Genomic DNA, 19,032 nt, shown 5'->3' with positions numbered 1-19,032 from the left:
CTCCTCTTCCTATTCATCCTCCCCCTGCTCCTCCTCTTCCTATTCATCCTCCCCCTGCTCCTCCTCTCCCTCGTCCTCATCCTTCTTCGTTCTCCTCCTCTTTCTCCTCTTCCTCTCATCTGCTCCTCCACCTCTTCCTCCTCTTCCTTTTCATCCTCCTCTTCCCCTCCTCCTCCTCCTTGTCCTCCTGCTCTCTCTCCTCCTCCTCCTCCTCCTCTTCATCATCCTCCTCTTCATTCTCCTCCTTAAGACCCTCCTCCTCCTCCTCTTAATCTTCACCCTCCTGCTCCTCTTCCTCCTCCTCCTGCTCCTCTACATCCTCTTCATCATCCTCCTCCTCTTCCTTTTCAACCTCCTACTCTTCATCACCCTTCTCCTCCTCTCTTCATCCTCTTCAGCCTCCTATTCCTCCTCCTCTACTCCTCCTGCTCCTCTTCCTCCTCCTCCTCCTCTACTCCTCCTGCTCATTCTGCTCCTGCTCTTCCTCCTCTTCCTTTTCATTCTCCTCCTCCTGCTTCTCCTCCTCCTGCTCCTCCTCTCACTCGTCTTCCTCCTCCTTTGTCCTCCTCCTCTTCATGCTCCTCCTTTCCTCTTCTTCATCCTTGTCCTCTTCATCATCATCCTCCTCTTCCTGCTACTCCTCCTCTTCGTCCTCCTTCTGCTCCTACTTCTCCAGCTCCTCCTCCTCTTCATCCTTCTCCTGCCCCTCCTCTCCCTCCTCCTCCTCCTTGTCTTTCTCCTCCTCTGCTCATCTTCTTCTTTTTCCTCTTCCTTTTCATCTTCCTCTGCTCCTCCTCTTCCTCCTCCTCCTCCTCCTTGTCTTTCTCCTCCTCTGCTCATCTTCTTCTTTTTCCTCTTCCTTTTCATCTTCCTCTGCTCCTCCTCTTCCTCTCCTCTTCCTCGTCCTCCTCCTCCTTGTCCTGCTCTCTCTCCTCTTACTCCTCCACCTCTTCATCATCCTCTTCCTGCTCCTCCTCCTCCTCGTCCTCCCCCTGCTCCTCCTCCTCTTCTTCTTCATTCTCCTCCTCCTCGCCACTTCCTCCTGCTTCTCCTCCTCCTCTTTCCCTTCCTCTTCATTCTCCTCCTCTTCCTCCTCCTCCTGCTCCTCCTCTCTCCCGTCCTTCTCCTCCTCCTCTGCTCCTTCCTCCTCCTCTCCTCTGCTCCTCCTCCTCTGCTCCTCCTCCTGCTCCTCCACATCCTCATCATCATCCTGCTCCTCCTCTTCTTTTTCATCCTCCTCCTCTGCTCCTCCTTCTCTCTCCTCCTCTTCTTCCTCTCCTTGTCGTTCTCCTCCTCTTCCTCACCTCCACCTCCTATTCCTCTCCTTCTCCTGCTCCTCCAGTCCGGCTGTCTCTCAGAGCTCTACAGGCTTTAATTTGAAATATTCTGTAACTAAATAACTTTTTGACTGTTTAACACTTAGTGTAAAGATAATATTTTTTTATATAATATATAAAAATATATAATATATTATATATAATATTTTCTTCCTGTGTGCAGGTGAACGGGACGGAGGCGGACTATGAGTATGAGGAGATCACGCTGGAGAGGGTGAGTCGCTATCGCTGCTTTTAAAACCACAGAAAAAACTAAAAATATGTAATAAATTAAAAGTCTGAGACAAATGCAAACTGTCTTGAATTTTTAAAAATAAATTAAAATTTTGTTTTTATTTGGCTGTTTAAATATTTTGTTGTAGGTGATCAAACTTTTATTGCTTTTTTCTTGTATCTTTTGTTGTTGTTTGCTTTGTCTGATTGTGAGTTTTTTTAACACAATTTAAAAAATAAAATACATCTTGAATAAAGATCTAGCTTTTTAATAGATATTGTTTTGTAAAAATACATATATATATCTTTAAATATGTAACAAATAAAATAAACAACAAAACAAGAATGCAAATAAATGAACAAATCCCGACAAACAACATGAAAAATCAGTTTGATAAATAACAATTAGAAATAATTTTTAATGAATTATTCTTATTTTCAATAATAAAATCACAGATAAAATAAATAGAATAAAACTGTCTAAAACCAAGATAAATAAAGTCAATGAGTAATTAATTATTTTATTAAAGAATGTATCTTTTACATATTTGTTTTATATATTTTTCGGGGTGTATTTCACTTGCGTTTAAAATAATTAAAAATATATATATTTTATTAATTCTCATACATTCACAAGTTTTTGATGACAATTTTGAATAAAAAAATTCCCATAATATGAACAATATACATTCAAAATAGTATGACAATGTCCATGAAATTTCATAAAATTCACAACAGTAGTTTTAAAATGCTCAGAAAATTTTTTTTTTTCTTAGCGTCAAAAACAAAAAACATAATATGGGTAATTCTGAGATCTGGTTGTTTTTGCTGATTGTGCTGCATATGTTGACACTTGTTGTCACTCTTATTTTATATTTGTGTAAACATGTTGTTGTTGTTGTGGTCCAGGGGAACTCGGGGCTGGGCTTCAGCATCGCGGGTGGAACAGACAACCCTCACATCGGAGAAGACCCGAGTATCTTCATCACCAAAGTTATCCCAGGAGGAGCAGCAGCCCAGGACGGACGGCTCAGGTACACACACACACACACACACACACACACACATTATACACACACACATGCACACACACACACGTACACACACACACACATTATACACACAGACACACACATAGATACAGAGAGAGAGAGACACACACACCCAGACACAAACATACATACACACACACACAGATACAGAGAGAGAGAGAGAGAGAGACACGCACGCACACACACACACACACACACACACACACACACACACACACATTATACACACACACACACACAGACACAGAGAGAGAGAGAGACACACACACACACACACACACACAGAGATACAGAGAGAGAGACACACACACACACATTATACACACACACACACAAACACACACAGAGATACAGAGAGAGAGAGAGAGAGACACACACACACACACACACCCAGACACAAACATACATACACACACACACACACACAGATACAGAGAGAGAGAGACACACACACACACACACACACACATTATACACACACACACAGAGATACAGAGAGAGACACACACACATAGACACCCACACACATTGTACAGAGAGAGAGAGATGCACACAGACACAAACACACATACACTGTGAGAAAGAGTCAGAGAGTCTTTTACCCAGAATCCCCTGCAGCGTCCTCTCCTTTCTCTCCTCCATCCATAATGCAGCAGACAGTCAGTCCGTCTGAACCAGACGACTCGGCTCACGTTCCCTCCAACACATCAACTCTGTCAGTCGTCAGTGAAGCTCAAGTTTCTGACTGAATGCTCCGGTCGCTGAAAATTATGATTTAAAAAACCTCAAATGCTTAGAAAGAAGAGAGATTAACTCTTAACTATTTCACTGCAATATATACATCTATAAATCTATGAAGTGTTGTCATGTTTCCAGCCTCTCCTGTCCTCTCCTCTCTGCTCTGTGTAAACAGATTTTCAGTGAATATTTGTCACGTGACCGTTGGTCTCAGCAGAATCAATCATGTCTTCAGTGTCTCTGAGGAGAATTTAATGTTTTTAACGGGATCTGGTTAGTGCAAACACTTTATTTTAAATGATACATGTAGAATAAAGAGATTCTAAGACAAATATCAACATTTAACACAAGTTTTGGTCACTTTTTTTCAGAGAAACTTTCATAACTGATGATCACTTCAAGGACCGTCGGAAAGTTCAGTACATCTCAATTATACCCGACCAATACTAGATGATTTGATTCTGATGAAAATATAAATAAAAGAATTGCAAACAATTAAACAAAAAAATGTATTTCATAATTGGTGAACATAACTTTGGCATATGTACATTTAAAATAGTTATTTATCAGATTAGTGGGGAAAATCTGCCGATTCACCAGACTAGATTCTAATCAATCTATTAATATTTTTACGGAAATAATAATAATAATAATAAAGTCTATTAGTTTGAACATTAATGCACACATGATGCGTTCAAGGACCGTCGGAAAGTTTACACTCTGACGATAAAGCCTGTTTTTACAGCCTGTTTCTTTCTACGATAAATGGAGGATTTATAGCAATCTTTAAAAGAAAACAAACTGATTCGGTTCGGTTCAGAAGTTGATTATTATTTTTTGTTTTTATATCATTTTGTATCTTCTCTGTAGAGCTTCTGATGTATTTTTATTTTGGCGGGGAGCTGACTGACGGTGGTGATCTGGTGTGTTTCAGAGTGAACGACGTCATCCTGAGAGTGAACGAGGCGGATGTGCGAGACGTAACCCACAGCCGGGCGGTGGAGGCCCTGAAGGAGGCCGGATCGCTGGTCCGCCTCTACGTGCGCCGCAGAAAACCCGTCTCCGAGAAAGTCATGGAGATCAAACTGGTGAAGGGACCCAAAGGTGACGCAGCTTCAGCTTTATTCTGAAACATTATAAACTCTAAGAACATTTACTCAAGTACAAATTTGAGCCCCTCGTACTTGTATCTTTTGTTGTTGTTTACTTTGACTGATTGTGGTTTTTTTAAGCACTTTGAGCTTCATATCTGCGTGAAATTAGGTTACACGAATACATATTTTATTATTATTAAAAGAAAAAAATAACCTAAGATAAAACTAGAATTAAGACCTCGATATGGTAGTATATAAAATATGAAAAAAATATATATTTTAAAAATTATGAGAAGAAATACAATAAAATACATTTAAAAGCTGTTTAAAAGTCATAAAATGAAATAACAGCTAGAAATACAACTAGATGAAGTAGATTAAAAAGGGATATAGAAATAATATTTTAAATTTAAAAAAAAATATATGACATACTTTTTTTACAATTTTGAGCCACTCGTACTTGAGTATTTTCCATTTTATGTATTTTTATGCTTTAACTCCACATTATTTAGCTGCCAGCTTTAGTTTCTTATTTTTTCAGGTTGAGATTTAACGTAAAAAACAAAAAAAATGTTTACATTTTTACATGGACACAATCATCCAGAATTAAACCTCAATTAAAAAATTTTTTTTTTTTTATTCTGTGTTTTTTTCTTTATTATATTTAATGTTTTTAAATTCTATTGACTTTAGTTGTTTTTTAACATTTTTTTGATATATTGTAGTCCTTTAAATTTAAATTAAAGCACATGGTAGTATATTAAGTAGTTAAAATTACATTAAAATGCTGCTTAAATAAAAGCATCAATAATAATAATAATCCTCCTCCTCCTCCTGGTCCTGCTCCTGCTCCTGCTCCTGCTCCTGCTCCTGCTCCTCTTTCTTGTCCTGCTCCTCCTCCCGCTGCTCTTCCTCTGTCCGCCTCCTCCTCCTGCTCCCCTTCCTCCTCTCTCCTCCTCTTCCTCCTGCTCCTCCTCCAGGTCTGGGCTTCAGTATAGCGGGCGGTGTGGGGAACCAGCACATCCCAGGCGACAACAGCATCTACGTCACCAAGATCATCGAGGGAGGAGCTGCACATAAAGACGGGAGGCTGCAGATCGGAGACAAACTGCTGGCTGTAAGAATCGGAGTCCAAAGCCCTGCTGTGATCTGGTTCCAGAAACTTTTGACATTTAGTAAATTTGTGTATTTTGTGTGATTGTATGTCAGCTCTTGTGTTGTGTTGCTGCTTATTGTGAATCTAGAGTCTCAGCCATCCACCCTCTGAATGCTCCAGGTCTCTAGTTAGTGGTTGTAAAGTTTCATGAGGCTGTGATTATCCTAGAGGTCACAGCAGCTCATTTTATACACTGAGCTCAAGTTTCACTCACTAACATCATCACACATGAAGAACATTGGGCTCATTGAATCCACAAGAGTCTCAGCTTTACACTCAGACCCCATTTATGCAGCTCACAGACTGTTTAGGGACCCCAGGATGCACAAAGATTCACACACAAGAGGACACAACAACACATTTACTGCAGGTCAGTTATTAACCAGTGAAGGGATTTAAAGATGCCCTATTACAAATATATGATGCCTCACACGCGGCACCAATAATGTAGGGATTTAACAGTTATAGGATGCCTCATGCAACGGGCATCAAAAATGTAAAAAGGGGTAAATCATAAATGCTATCCCTCCCATAAGGATATCAAATATGTAAGGATGAACATTGTGAGATTGGGCTCATTGAATCCACAAGAGTCTCAGCTTTCCAGTCAGACCCAATTTATGCAGCTCACAGACTGTTTAGGGACCCAGGATGCACAAAGATTCACACACAAGAGGACACAATAACACATTTACTGCAGGAGAAACACTGCATGGGTTCTGCTCCAAACAGCATCTGATAAAGTGCATAAGTTTGGCATGTCAGTCTAAACACAGCCCAAATATTTAATAAAGTATCAGATGAAACAGAGAAAAGCAGCCAGGGTTCATACACAGATTTATGTATTGTTGTCTCACCTGATTTATGCAGCTTACAGACTATTTAGGGGCCGCAGTGTGCAGAAATGTAAAAAAAAAATAGGCCAAAATAACAAATTCATACTGGTCGAGAATAACTGCATGGGTCATGTCAGTTTTTCCTTTGTTAAAATTTAGCCCAACTTTGGAGTAGGGTTGTCACGATACTAAAATTTTCAACTCGATACCGATACTCAGGAAAATATTCGATACTCGATACCATTTTCGATACCACAAGGATAAAAACAAAGACCCCAAAATTTAACAGAAATATTTTTATTAACAAGAAAAATGCAACATGTTAAAATGAACAGAACCACAGGTTAAATATTAATAATAAAAACAGTTGTGCAAAAAGAAACTGCAACTATGATAACAAGCTTCAGGTCTGAGGTAGTGCAAAAAATAAACAATTACTATAAACAATAACAATTAGAACAATATTTTGAGGTTGTATGCTGTGCACAATATTAGGAAAGCTTGATAAGTCGACTTCTCTCTGCTTCATTCTGGGACTTCAAGAGAGAAAATAACACTTTTCAGTCACCAACATTTATGTAAACGTATTAACTCTTAATGCTTATGTATACTGACACTGAGTCAATTAACGTAATATGGGCATACTACGTGCCTGATTTATTTATTTATTTACGTTGTTTATAATCATTAATGTGACATCAGCCTTTAATTGCTAGCTGCGGCTAATGGCTAATGATAACACGACCAACATTAATGCTAGCCACCGGCCACAATAACATCAGTAATAGGTCAGTCTGAAACCAAAGACACTAACCTGTCGACATTCACTGTAAAGGGTGTCGCTCCTGAAGATGTTTCACCAAGTTTGAAGTACTGCTTGTGCACGTCACAGTGGGGGGGGGCCTGCTGCTGTGTGTGTGTGCAGGCAAAGAGAGAGAAGGACGCAGCGTCGGCAGCTTGGCATCGGGAGGGGGGGACAGGGGGTATCAATACTTTTGAAAATGAGTATCATATCCAGGTACGTTTTAGTATCGATACTTTTTTGAGTATCGATATTTTTGACAACCCTACTTTGGAGGTTATTTAACTCTCTTCCTGACAAGATATAGAGGGTTTTTTATACACTGAGCTCAAGTTTCACTCACTAACATCATCACACATGAAGAACATTGGGCTCATTGAATCCACAAGAGTCTCAGCTTTACACTCAGACCCCATTTATGCAGCTCACAGACTGTTTAGGGACCCCAGGATGCAGAAAAACACATGTAGTCAGGGAATTTGGGCAAAAATATCCCCTTTGCATGAGAAAACTGCATGTTTATGCCTTAAACTGCATGTTATCAGCATAACATGCGCATGTCTGTGAAGAGGAGACTCATGGGGACACATAGAACCAAATTTCTGATTTCTGATATCTGGAGGTCCGAGGTCAAGGGACCCCTTTTAAAATTAGAAATTTGGGCTCACTGAATCCACAAGAGTCTCAGCTTTCCAGTCAGACCCGAATTCTGCAGCTCGCAGACTGTTTAGGGACCCCAGGATGCACAAAGATTCACACACAAGAGGACACAATATCATGACGGTTGATGGTTGGTACCAGTGGAAATAGAAATAATAGGATCTTCTGATCTCTCATGTCTCCCGTCGCCTGAAAACTAAGTCTGTTAAATACCAAATGACCAAAATAAACAAAACTTTTAACCCAAACAGCCCTTTTTATCACCATATAATGAGCGATAAAACATGAAATGGACTTCGTCTTCAATCTCAGCGTAATTAGAACACAGATGGAGGTTAATAATAATAATAATAATAATAGCTCTCTGTCCCCCCCAGGTGAACAGTTCTTGCCTGGAGGAGGTGAGCCATGAACACGCCGTCACTGCCTTGAAAAACACTCCTGACGTCGTCTACTTGAAAGTGGCAAAACCCAACAGTGTCTTCATGAACGACAGCTTCGCCCCGCCCGACCTCACCAACTGTGAGTGATGCTTTCTGATTATACACATTACAGCCGCAGGAACCCGCCGGCAGGTTTTAAAAGTCCATTTTTTAACAGAAACAAACTGTAAAAACGGCAAGTTAAAACATTTTAACACTCTGACAAAACTTGTGTTAAATGTAGATATTTGTGTCAGGATCTTTTTATTCTACATGTGTCAGCGACCGCAGCAGAGCCCCGAGCTGAGGGAGCCAATCAGGAATCATCCTGTCCATCAGCTGCTCACTGAAACTCAGAAGCTCATTTTATCACATTTAAATATCTTTTTATTGAAAAAGTTTTTTTAGAGCAAACAGGTCTCAGGATTTATCAGAATTTACTAGGTTGATAAAATATTAATTTCATGTCCATAAAATGTTGAAAAAGACCCAAATTTTGCAGAAAACTTCAGATGTTTTATTTATGTATTTATTTTTCTTGGATAATTTACAAATTGTTTTTTTTTTTTCAAATATTACAGTTATACAGTTTTTTTCTTGTCTTTTTCATTAATATTTTGCAGCTATTTTACTAATTTGTTGGAGATATTTTTATCAGATATTTTACAATATTTTGAGTGGAATATGTTACCAATGTATTAGGATAGTTTACAGAGTTTCCCTCTGATATTTTACTGATCATTTCTGAAAATTACACTCATGATGTTTAGATATTTTATTGGGTTTTTAAAATGATATTTAAAAAATTTTTTGTCATTCTTCACTCAAGGATTTATCTAAAAATATTCCTGGATATGGCAGGTTAGCATTAATTATGTTGCGACAGATATATTTAATCTTAATATCTAAATAGAAACATTTCCATAGCTTGTGTTTCTCCGTCACTCATTACGTCCTGCCCCCCACGGCGGCTCCGGCCTCGTCCAATCAGACGTAACCGGAGCCGGACAGGTGAGAGCAGCGATCAGCTGATCAGAGCAGAAATGTTCGGAGCAACTGTGAGTCTGACGGAGAAACACAACTTCATTTGGTTCACTTTTATTTACCTGAGACAACTGGAGGACAATCTGACCTGAACCCTGTGTGGTGTGTGTGTGTGTGTCTGTGTGTATCTGTGTGTCTGTCTGTCTGTGTGGTGTGTGTGTGTGTCTCGTTGTGTCTGTCTGTCTGTCTGTCTGTCTGTCTGTCTGTCTGTCTGTCTGTCTGTCTGTCTGTCTGTCTGTCTGTCTGTCTGTCTGTCTGTGTGTGTGTGTGTGTGTGTGTGTGTGTGTGTGTGTGTGTTACAGCGTACTCTCACATGGAGAATCATATCAGTCCCCCTAACTTCCTGGGCCAGCCCCTCCCCCCTCCGGCCTCCTCCGGACGCTACTCCCCGACCCCCAAGAGCATGCTGGGAGACGACGACGTCACCCGGTGAGGACACACACACATTTTTCTTTGAATATTAGTGATTATTAATTAATAATTATTTTTCTGATATTTTACTAATTTTTGTTTGCATATGTCTCTAATAATTAATTTATATTTTAACTTATATTATTTTAATATAATTTTAATTTTATATTTTAGTTTTCTTTTGATATTTTACTCCTAATTGTATTTCTTTTATTATTATTCGGATATTTAACTCTTTTTTTTTTAAATCATTTTTGGATGTATTTAACTATTTTGTTTTTAAATAATTTACTAATAATTTGCATATATTTTTCTCATTATTTCTTATATTCTATCAATGTATTTTCATTGAATATTTAATATTATATTTTATATTTCTTTTCAAATAATTTACCCATCATTTTCAGATATTTCACTATTTTTATTCCAATATATTAGTATTTCATTAATTTAAAAAAAACAAATACCCAAATAATATTAGTAAAACATCTAACTCTTTTTTATGATCATTTTTCAATATTTCACTATTTCCTTATAAAATAATTTACTAATAATTTGCAGATATTTTTTCTCATATTTTTACTTACTATCAATGTATTTTTCATTTAATATTTTAGTTTTCTTTTGACATTTTACCAATAATTTTTGAACATTTTACTTTTTTCTTCAAATAATTTACTGTTGCTTGTTTTTAAAGTCTTTGATTTTACTTATTGATAACTTTTGTTGTGTTTTGTAAGTTTTTTTTTTTTTTTTTTTTTTTCAAATAATGTTTTTGGGATATTTTACTATTTTCTTCTATAATAATTCACTAATAATTAACAGATTTTGAAAAAAAAACATTCTCATATTGTATTAATTTTAATGAGAATTTTCAGATATTTCACTATTTTATTCTGACATTTTTCACATTTTGTTTGGATATTTAACTATTTTTTAATAATTTTTGGATATCCCTGTTTCCTTCTTAAATATTTACTCATAATTTTCAGATATTTCACTATTTTATTTTCTTCCAATATTTTAGAATTTTATCAGATCAGTATTTTTCATTTAATATTTTAGTTTTCTTTTGACATTTTACCAATAATTTTTGAACATTTTACTTTTTTCTTCAAATAATTTACTGTTGCTTGTTTTTAAAGTCTTTTATTTTACTTATTGACAACTTTTGTTGTGTTTTGTAAGGTATTTTATTTATTTTTTCTATATGTTTATGTATTATTATTATTATTATTATTATTATTATTATCAGTAAGAACAGCAGCAGCTCATTTGATGCTGTTCGCCCTCTGCTGGTGGGATGCTGCTATTACACACAACACACTGATGACCTGAGGGCTGTTCCATCAACGTGGATTAAGGAAAAGCCTGGTTTATTATGATAAGCCTCGCTAATTTAAGTGAGAGATGTTCAAAGTCGTTTGTGTGAGTCCCCGCTCAGTAACCATGGTAACTTACACCACTGAACCAGCCTGCTCCGGGGCTAACAGGCTAACTGTCGAGCTTACTTTAGCTGCGTGTCAAATAATTCCAGACGGGTGGAAACAAAATCCCAAAAGTCAGTTCCACCACGTTTCTGTTCGCGTGCATATCACTTTAGTCATGTCTGTGCAGAAAGTTTAGACTTAGTTTTTTTATGTTGCAGTCTGGTTTAGACCTTTTTTTCTCACAATATGACGAGGCATGAATTTACACACCTATTTCAGTCAATCTGTTGTTTAATTCATGCAACTTTTGTTTTGGAGTGAACCCTTTATTTGAAAGCTAAACATATAATTTAAATAAACATATATAAACATAAAATTTAAGAAAAATGTGTGAAAGTTTCTAGTAGTCCTTTATTAATTCATTTTGTTCTAGCTGTTAAGACAAAAAAAAACACATTAAATGTAGTCTAAACCAGGACTTCTGCTGTGGTAAAATGTATACTTACATCATTATCTAGCTACTTTATCTCCAATTTAATTATTCCACATTTAGCTTTTTGTCTCCATATTGAGTTTTTGGTTTTCAGTTCCCATAAGCAAATGAGGCTTGTAGATGGAGACGACATCCTGTAAAAGAAAACATGTCAAAGAGTAGCTTAGCTGATTATGTAGTTGCCAATTATAATTTAATTTCTCATATTCATCATTGCTTGCTGCTGTAGTTGTTCCAGCTGTGTCCTGCAGCAAGGTGCATGGTTATACACAATCTGTAGAATGAAGATACAGCCCAAACATTATTACTTTTTCATGTCCAAGTCCTTTTTTGGCTGAACAAGAACAGAATAATTAATATAGGACAGGGTTACTTCGCCAAGTTAGGCCAATTTACAGAGTTCTCCCAACTTAGCCTACACCTAACTGTGAACATACAGCTGTTATTATCCAGCCTACTGATAATATAACCACTCTTATTGTATCTAGTGATCTAATTGTTAATTTATTAACAACTACAAATAACACAATAAGTAGGACTGAATTACTCGTGCATTTTATCAGTCTGCAGTGTTTCACCATGCCATCTCCCTGGCTCTGTTAATGGTAGTAGTATTGTCTGTTATTGTGACCGTCACTTTATATTCTTCATAAAGCTCCTTCAGCGCTGATCAACACCACTTTTTGTGACATCTTATAGGCTGCTCCCGGCTGTCCCACGATCGATTAATACGGTCTGCTTATATACTCCTTGTATATACGGCTTGTCTAGCCGTCGTTGTGCGCCATCGTTGACTAGACTCAGCTGAGCTGTGTTATTGGAACGGATTTAGCCTGAAGGGAAAGTCGGTGTTAATTCTAATCAGGCCTTTTCAATGTTGTTTAGCCACGTTGATGGAACACACCTCTGAGGTCCATGTTAAAGTCGACAAAACAAATGTTTTGTTTCAAAAAACAAACAAAAACTAAAATTAATCTGAATTCTGATTATGAACTGCAGGTGAAAATGTTTCCACACTCACAGAAAACTATTAGTTAAATATCCAAAAACCAATGAGTAAAAAAGTCTGAAAATTAATAGTAAAAATCCCCAAAAATATATCCCCATATTATTGATTGACAGCTGTGTGAGGTCACAGATGATTGACAGCTTTGTGTGAGGTCAGGTGATTGACAGCTGTTGTCCTCAGGGAGCCCAGGAAGGTGGTTCTCCACAGAGGAGCGACGGGGCTCGGCTTCAACATCGTGGGCGGCGAGGACGGCGAGGGCATCTTCATCTCCTTCATCCTCGCTGGAGGACCAGCTGACCTCTGTGGAGAGCTGAGGAAAGGAGACAGACTGGTGTCTGTACGTACACACACACACACACACACACATAAACTCTTTTGTTCTGATCATTTTTCGATATTTCACAATTTCCTTCTAAAATATTTTACTAATAATTAATAATAATTTGATTTCTTTTACTATTTTTTCCCATATTTTTCTAATATTTTATTAATTTCACAATTTTATTTTCTTCCAATATTTAGGTATTTCATCAGATATTTATTTCTCATATTGTTTGGATATTAAACTCTTTTCAGATATTTCACTATTTCATTTTCTTCCAATATTTTAGAATTTTATCAGATATTTTTCTCATAATATTCATATTAACTCTTTAATAATTTTTGGATATATTAAACTTTTCTTTTCAAACAATTTACTCATCATTTTTCGCATATTTCCTAATTAATAATAGTTGTTGGATATTTAACTCTTTTTTTTTAATGATGATTTTTGGATATTTCACTATTTCCTTCAAGAATAATTTACTAATAATTTTCAGATATTTGTTCTTATGTTTTTCACATATTTTTCGGCTGTTTAACTTTTTTTAATAATCATTTTCGATATTTTGCTATCTAATTTTTTCCCAATATTTTTGTATTTCATCAGATGTTTTATTTTTTCAAATAATGTTTTTGGGATATTTTACTATTTTCTTCTATAATAATTCACTAATAATTAACAGATTTTGAAAAAAATATATTTTCTCATATTGTATTAATTTTAATGATAATTTTTTTGATATTTCACAATTTTATTCTGACATTTTTCACATTTTGTTTGGATATTTAACTATTTTTTAATGATAATTTTTGGATATCCCTGTTCCCTTCTTAAATATTTACTCATAATTTTCAGATATTTCACTATTTTATTTTCTTCCAATATTTTAGCATTTTATCAGATCATATTATTCAGATATAGCTGTTATAGTCTTGGGATATTCTACCATTTTATTCTTGGATAAATGACTAATAATGTTCAGATGTTTACTATTTTATTCTCATATTCCTTTTAATATTATTCAGATATTTAATTTTTTTTTTTGTCATTTTAGGATATATTTAACTATTTTCAAATAATTTACTCATAATTTCCAGATGTTTGCGATTTAATTTCTTTTCAATATTTCTGTTTTTCATCAGATTTTTTACTTTTTCAAACAATGTTCTTGGGATATTTTACTATTTCCTTTAATATAATTTAATAATAATTTGCTGATTTCTTTTACTATTTTTCTAATATTGTATTAATTTTAATAATAATTTTCAGATATTTCACAATTTGATTTTCTTCCAATAACTTAGTATTCCATCAGATATTTTTCTATTTTATTCTGATATTTTTCTCAAATTGTTTGTATATTTAACTCTTTTTTTTTTTAATGATCATTTTTGGATATTTCACTCTAAATATTTTTCTCATAATATTCAGATATATAAAACGTTGGGATATTTTACCATTTTATTCTTGAATAAATTACTAATAATGTTTAGTTTTTTTACTTTTTTTTTAAATAAATATTCAGATATTTAACTCTTTAATCATTTTGGGATATTTTAATCTTTTTTGAAACAATTTCCTCATAATTTTCAGATATTTCACAATTTTTCTTTTTATTACAATATTTAATTTTTCATTAAAAAAATATTTCACAAATTTTTGGATATTTAACTCTTTTTTTTAATGATCATTTTTTGATATTTCACTATTTCCTTCTAAAATAATTCACAGATATTTTTTCTCATATTTTTCTAATATTATTCTGCTGAACCCATTTTTAATAATAATTTTCACTATTTTCTTTTCTTTTACTTTTTCAAACAACGTTTTTGGGATATTATACTATTTTAGCCTTGAATAATTTCCTAATCATTTCAGATATTGAACTGTAGTTTTGGGTTGACAACCTGCAGGAAAACAAATAATGTTGTTGTTCTGTTGTGTTTGTGTTGCTGTGTGCAGGTGAACGGCGTGGACCTCCGGAATGCCACGCATGAGCAGGCTGCCGCCGCCCTGAAGAACGCCGGGCAGACGGTGACCATCATCGCCCACTACAGACCCGAGGGTGAGAGTTCAGATAGCAACTAGAACATTTCTGAAGAGGCTTCGATAGCCAAGCAACCAGGGCCAGGTGGCGGCCACCAATCAGAGCAGAGCAAGCAACTGAAATCGACTGCTCCTGTGACAATTGAGGCCAGTGAGAGAAAGAGCAGCTGAAAGTTCCCCTCAAACAGAAAGCATTTTTGGCCAAACCGTAGCTCCTATCAGTGAATCAGCTTCACTTTGAGCATCCTGAGTTCTTCTTGAACGTCTATATGTGTTTTGTGAAGAAAAACGAAGAAATTGGTGTATTAGAGCGATCAGAAGAAACTGGTACCTCTGCTTCCCTCCAGAAATGTTCCCGCCTTTTTACCATGGCGATCTTTGATGCTGTGGGTGCATGTTGGTGGATCATCTTCGAATAAAGTAAAAGTAAAAAAAATAAAAGTCAAAAGGAGAAAAAAAGTCGAAGTAAAAAAAAAAAGTCAGTCACAAAAAAGGCAAAGTGAGCTAAAAAAGTCAAAGTCGCGAAAAAAAAGTAAAAATGAGAAAATAGTAAAATTGAGAAAAAGTCAAAGTTAATTCTGTAGAGTGGCATCTGCGGCCTCGAGTGCAGTTTCCAAATGTATTTTTTGACACATTTTTCTCTCCCTCTGCACTCTAGCGATGATGTCATCCACTTCAGCCTCTCCATAGGGTAACATTGGGGGGATTTTTTGGTGTGTTTATGCTGAATAATTTGAAAACCTTTTGCCGAAACCCTTAGAAAAATCATAGCACACTTGTCCCGGTCGATTTGATACCTTTTTAGTGTATGTGCAACCAAAATTCTGGGAGGAGTAGTCGACTGAAAAAAACTTGGAAGAATAAGTAGGAAGATGCCCGGTGGAGATTAAATAGTGGCTCTTACAAGCTTGCTTAATTATTGTACACAAATACTTATCATTTATGATTCTTGGTTCCTGGATTAAAGGTTAACCCTTCGTCTCCTGTGCAGAGTACAGCCGGTTTGAGGCAAAGATCCACGACCTGCGGGAGCAGATGATGAACAGCAGCATCAGCTCGGGGTCGGGGTCGCTGCGCACCAGTCAGAAGAGGTCGCTGTATGTCAGGTGAGACGCGCCAGACTTCTCAGCATTACTCATATCCACATCTGATTTATGTCTTAATTCACTCCAAAGAATTTAGGATTACATTATTATTTAAGCCTTTAGTTTTTCTCACAATATTCAGATAGTTTTTCCCTTTTTTTCTCCCGTTTTTTGGGGATATTTCACAATTTTTTTCATAAATATTTACAATAAATTCAGATATTTTACTTTTTATTTTCTTCCAACTTTTTTTATGATTTTGTCCTATTTTTTTTCAGATATTTTGCTATTTTCTTTTTATTTATTTATTATTTAACTCCACAGCCTTTAGTTAATTCTGTTAATTAATTATAATAATAATAATTAATAATAAATAATAATAATAATTCCTTGAAAACTTTCTCTCTTCTCATGAATAAAAACGTACTGGAATATTTTTAAGAAATGCTAAAACTAGAAATGAAAGTTCAAACTTAAAAAAGGAAAAAAAAACAAATGTATTATAATTTTCATGGAATTAATTATAAAATTAATAACTACTATAATGGTAGTTTATTATATTAATTACTTAACTAAATATATGAATAGGCTGATAGTAGTTTGTATAAGATTATAATTGAACAAAAACTTTGATCGATTTCAAATTATCGTAAAAAATAACTTTTTTATTTTAAAACGTTTCCTGTATCATATATGAATGATGCTATGAATGGTTGTTGTTTCAGAGCCCTGTTTGACTATGATAAGACCAGGGACTCGGGTCTGCCCAGTCAGGGACTCAACTTTAAGTTTGGGGACATCCTCCACGTGGTGAACGCCTCCGACGACGAGTGGTGGCAGGCCAGACAGCTGACCAGTCAGGGGGAGGAGGAGGAGGTGGGGGTGATCCCCAGCAAGAGAAGGTCAGGACACACACACACACACAAACACACACACATCCTTGTACTTCTATCTTTGTGAGGGTCCTCACTGGAACAGTGTTTTCTCTAACCCTTCACCATCATAACTAAATGCCCACCCCTAACATAAACCTGATTGTAACTTTAACCCTAAACAACTAAAAAATTCTCAACTCTTAAACAAGCCTTTAAAGAAGTGAGGACCGGCGAAATGTCCTCACTTCACAAAATGTCCTCACTCTGTTGGTTAAAAACGTGTTCCGGTCCTCACTATGTAGGAAGTTCAAGAACATGCGCGCGCGCGCGCGCGCGCGCATGTTCTTGAACACACACACACACACATACAGACAGACAGACAGACAGACACACACGCTCAGAACAAAATGGCAATACATTTGAAGGACCCTGAGCTGCCCACTAAGGTGCCAGAACAAAATTACCTGAACCAGGATCTGTCCAGGACACTCAGGACGTGAGGGAGGGAGGATGGAGGCTCAGGGAGCGATGAGGAACTTAAGCAGCTGTGCTCCATGCAGACATTTCTCAAACTTTATTTTGTAGGCTTAGGACCATAGACTGTATAAATAATGGACGTAGTCATTGTGACATTACCTGTTGGTTTGTGGCCCGTTGGAAGCATCGAGTTCAGCATTGCACTCGTCGCCATCTTGTTTCCGATACAGGAAGCAGATCATATTTGGACTGTGGAGGAGGAGAGGGATCTGATCACTGACTACAGCCTCTCTACACCTCAACCTGACTGAGAGAAGCTGCTGCTAATTCATGTTAGCATTAGCTGGAGCATTAACTGGGATGTTAGTTTTGGCAAAAAACAAAAACAAAATGTTCGTTACTGACCTCAGAAAACTGAACAGTGACAGTCCTTGGAGTGTCTGTTAGTCCAACAATACGCTGAACAAAACGTTCAAATAAACGTCATGAAGTGATAATACAGTGAAAGGGTCAAAGTTATGAGACCAAACCGGTATACGGCCTTTTTTTAGATCTATATAATGTTATATATAACTTTATTGACATGTTGCCGTGGATACGCATTGTTCTGCTTCTCTCCTGATGACGCTCAACTTGTTAGTGACCTGTCAATCAAAGGTAGCCCCGCCCAGAATCATATGATTCTTTATCTTCTATTTTCTTCTAATTGGGGCCATTATTTGAACTATTAATATCAAATTGTCTTGAAGAAATGTTTTTTAGTAGCGATTGAGACCGAGCCATCTGTTGGAATTTTCGGTAGAATGCAGCTTAAGGCACTTCCTGGTTTGCCTCCCTGCTCAGACCTGGAGGTTGCCGCCTGGTTAGGACAGACTAGATCCTGATTGTGTTGGATATATAGTCACTCGAAGAAATCTCTGGGCTCCGGTCCGGTCTCAGTGCGTCCTCACAGTGTTTTCACCTGTATTTAGAGCCGTCCACTTGTGTTCGGATCACTCAGACCACATGTTACTGACACACACACACATACATACGTACTAAGTCATGTGACCTCTGTGTTTCTATACCTGGATTACTTTCTAAAATGTCTGTTGTGGGGTTTCTTTTGTTTTGTTTTTTTATTATTATTTGACTTATTGGGATATTACTCAAATTCTTTTTTAAATATTCAGATATTTTAATTTTATTTATAATGTTGGTATGTTTCACTATTTTCTTCTTAAATAATTTTCCAATAATAATTTCAGATATTTTCCTTTGTATCTGATATTTTTTTCATGATATTCAGATATTTTCCCCCTTTTTTTTAAATAATATTTTTTTCATAAATATTTATAAAATAAATTCAGATATTTTATTTTTTATTTCCTTCCATGATTTTATGATTTTGTCCGGTATTTTTCAGATATTTTACTATTTTCTTCTTGATTCATTTAGAAATGTTCCTTTTTCTCTTCCAGCATTTTATTTTATTTGTGTGTTTTTTTTTCAAATCATTTTGTGAAGTTTTGCTATTTTCTTCTGAAA

The 19,032-nt window shown here is 36.1% G+C and overlaps 1 protein-coding gene across 12 annotated transcripts in view; it reads left to right on the top strand.

The window, feature by feature from the left end:
- Positions 1–19,032, top strand: part of dlg1b (discs large MAGUK scaffold protein 1b) — a 156,884-nt gene that overhangs the window by 117,343 nt on the left and 20,509 nt on the right. For all 12 annotated transcript variants that reach the window (XM_059344337.1, XM_059344348.1, XM_059344341.1 and 9 more), the window contains 10 exons: positions 1,501–1,551; positions 2,460–2,584; positions 4,275–4,444; positions 5,415–5,551; positions 8,266–8,410; positions 9,657–9,783; positions 12,878–13,034; positions 14,985–15,087; positions 16,060–16,174; positions 16,879–17,055. In XM_059344337.1, the coding sequence (XP_059200320.1) occupies positions 1,501–1,551; positions 2,460–2,584; positions 4,275–4,444; positions 5,415–5,551; positions 8,266–8,410; positions 9,657–9,783; positions 12,878–13,034; positions 14,985–15,087; positions 16,060–16,174; positions 16,879–17,055 (1,307 nt within the window). The remainder of the gene's footprint in view (positions 1–1,500; positions 1,552–2,459; positions 2,585–4,274; positions 4,445–5,414; positions 5,552–8,265; positions 8,411–9,656; positions 9,784–12,877; positions 13,035–14,984; positions 15,088–16,059; positions 16,175–16,878; positions 17,056–19,032) is intronic.

The sequence above is a fragment of the Centropristis striata genome, chromosome 11, assembly GCF_030273125.1.
Source record: "Centropristis striata isolate RG_2023a ecotype Rhode Island chromosome 11, C.striata_1.0, whole genome shotgun sequence".
Classification (NCBI taxonomy): Eukaryota; Metazoa; Chordata; class Actinopteri; order Perciformes; family Serranidae; genus Centropristis; species Centropristis striata.
This window is presented reverse-complemented; position numbering and strand designations above follow the sequence as displayed.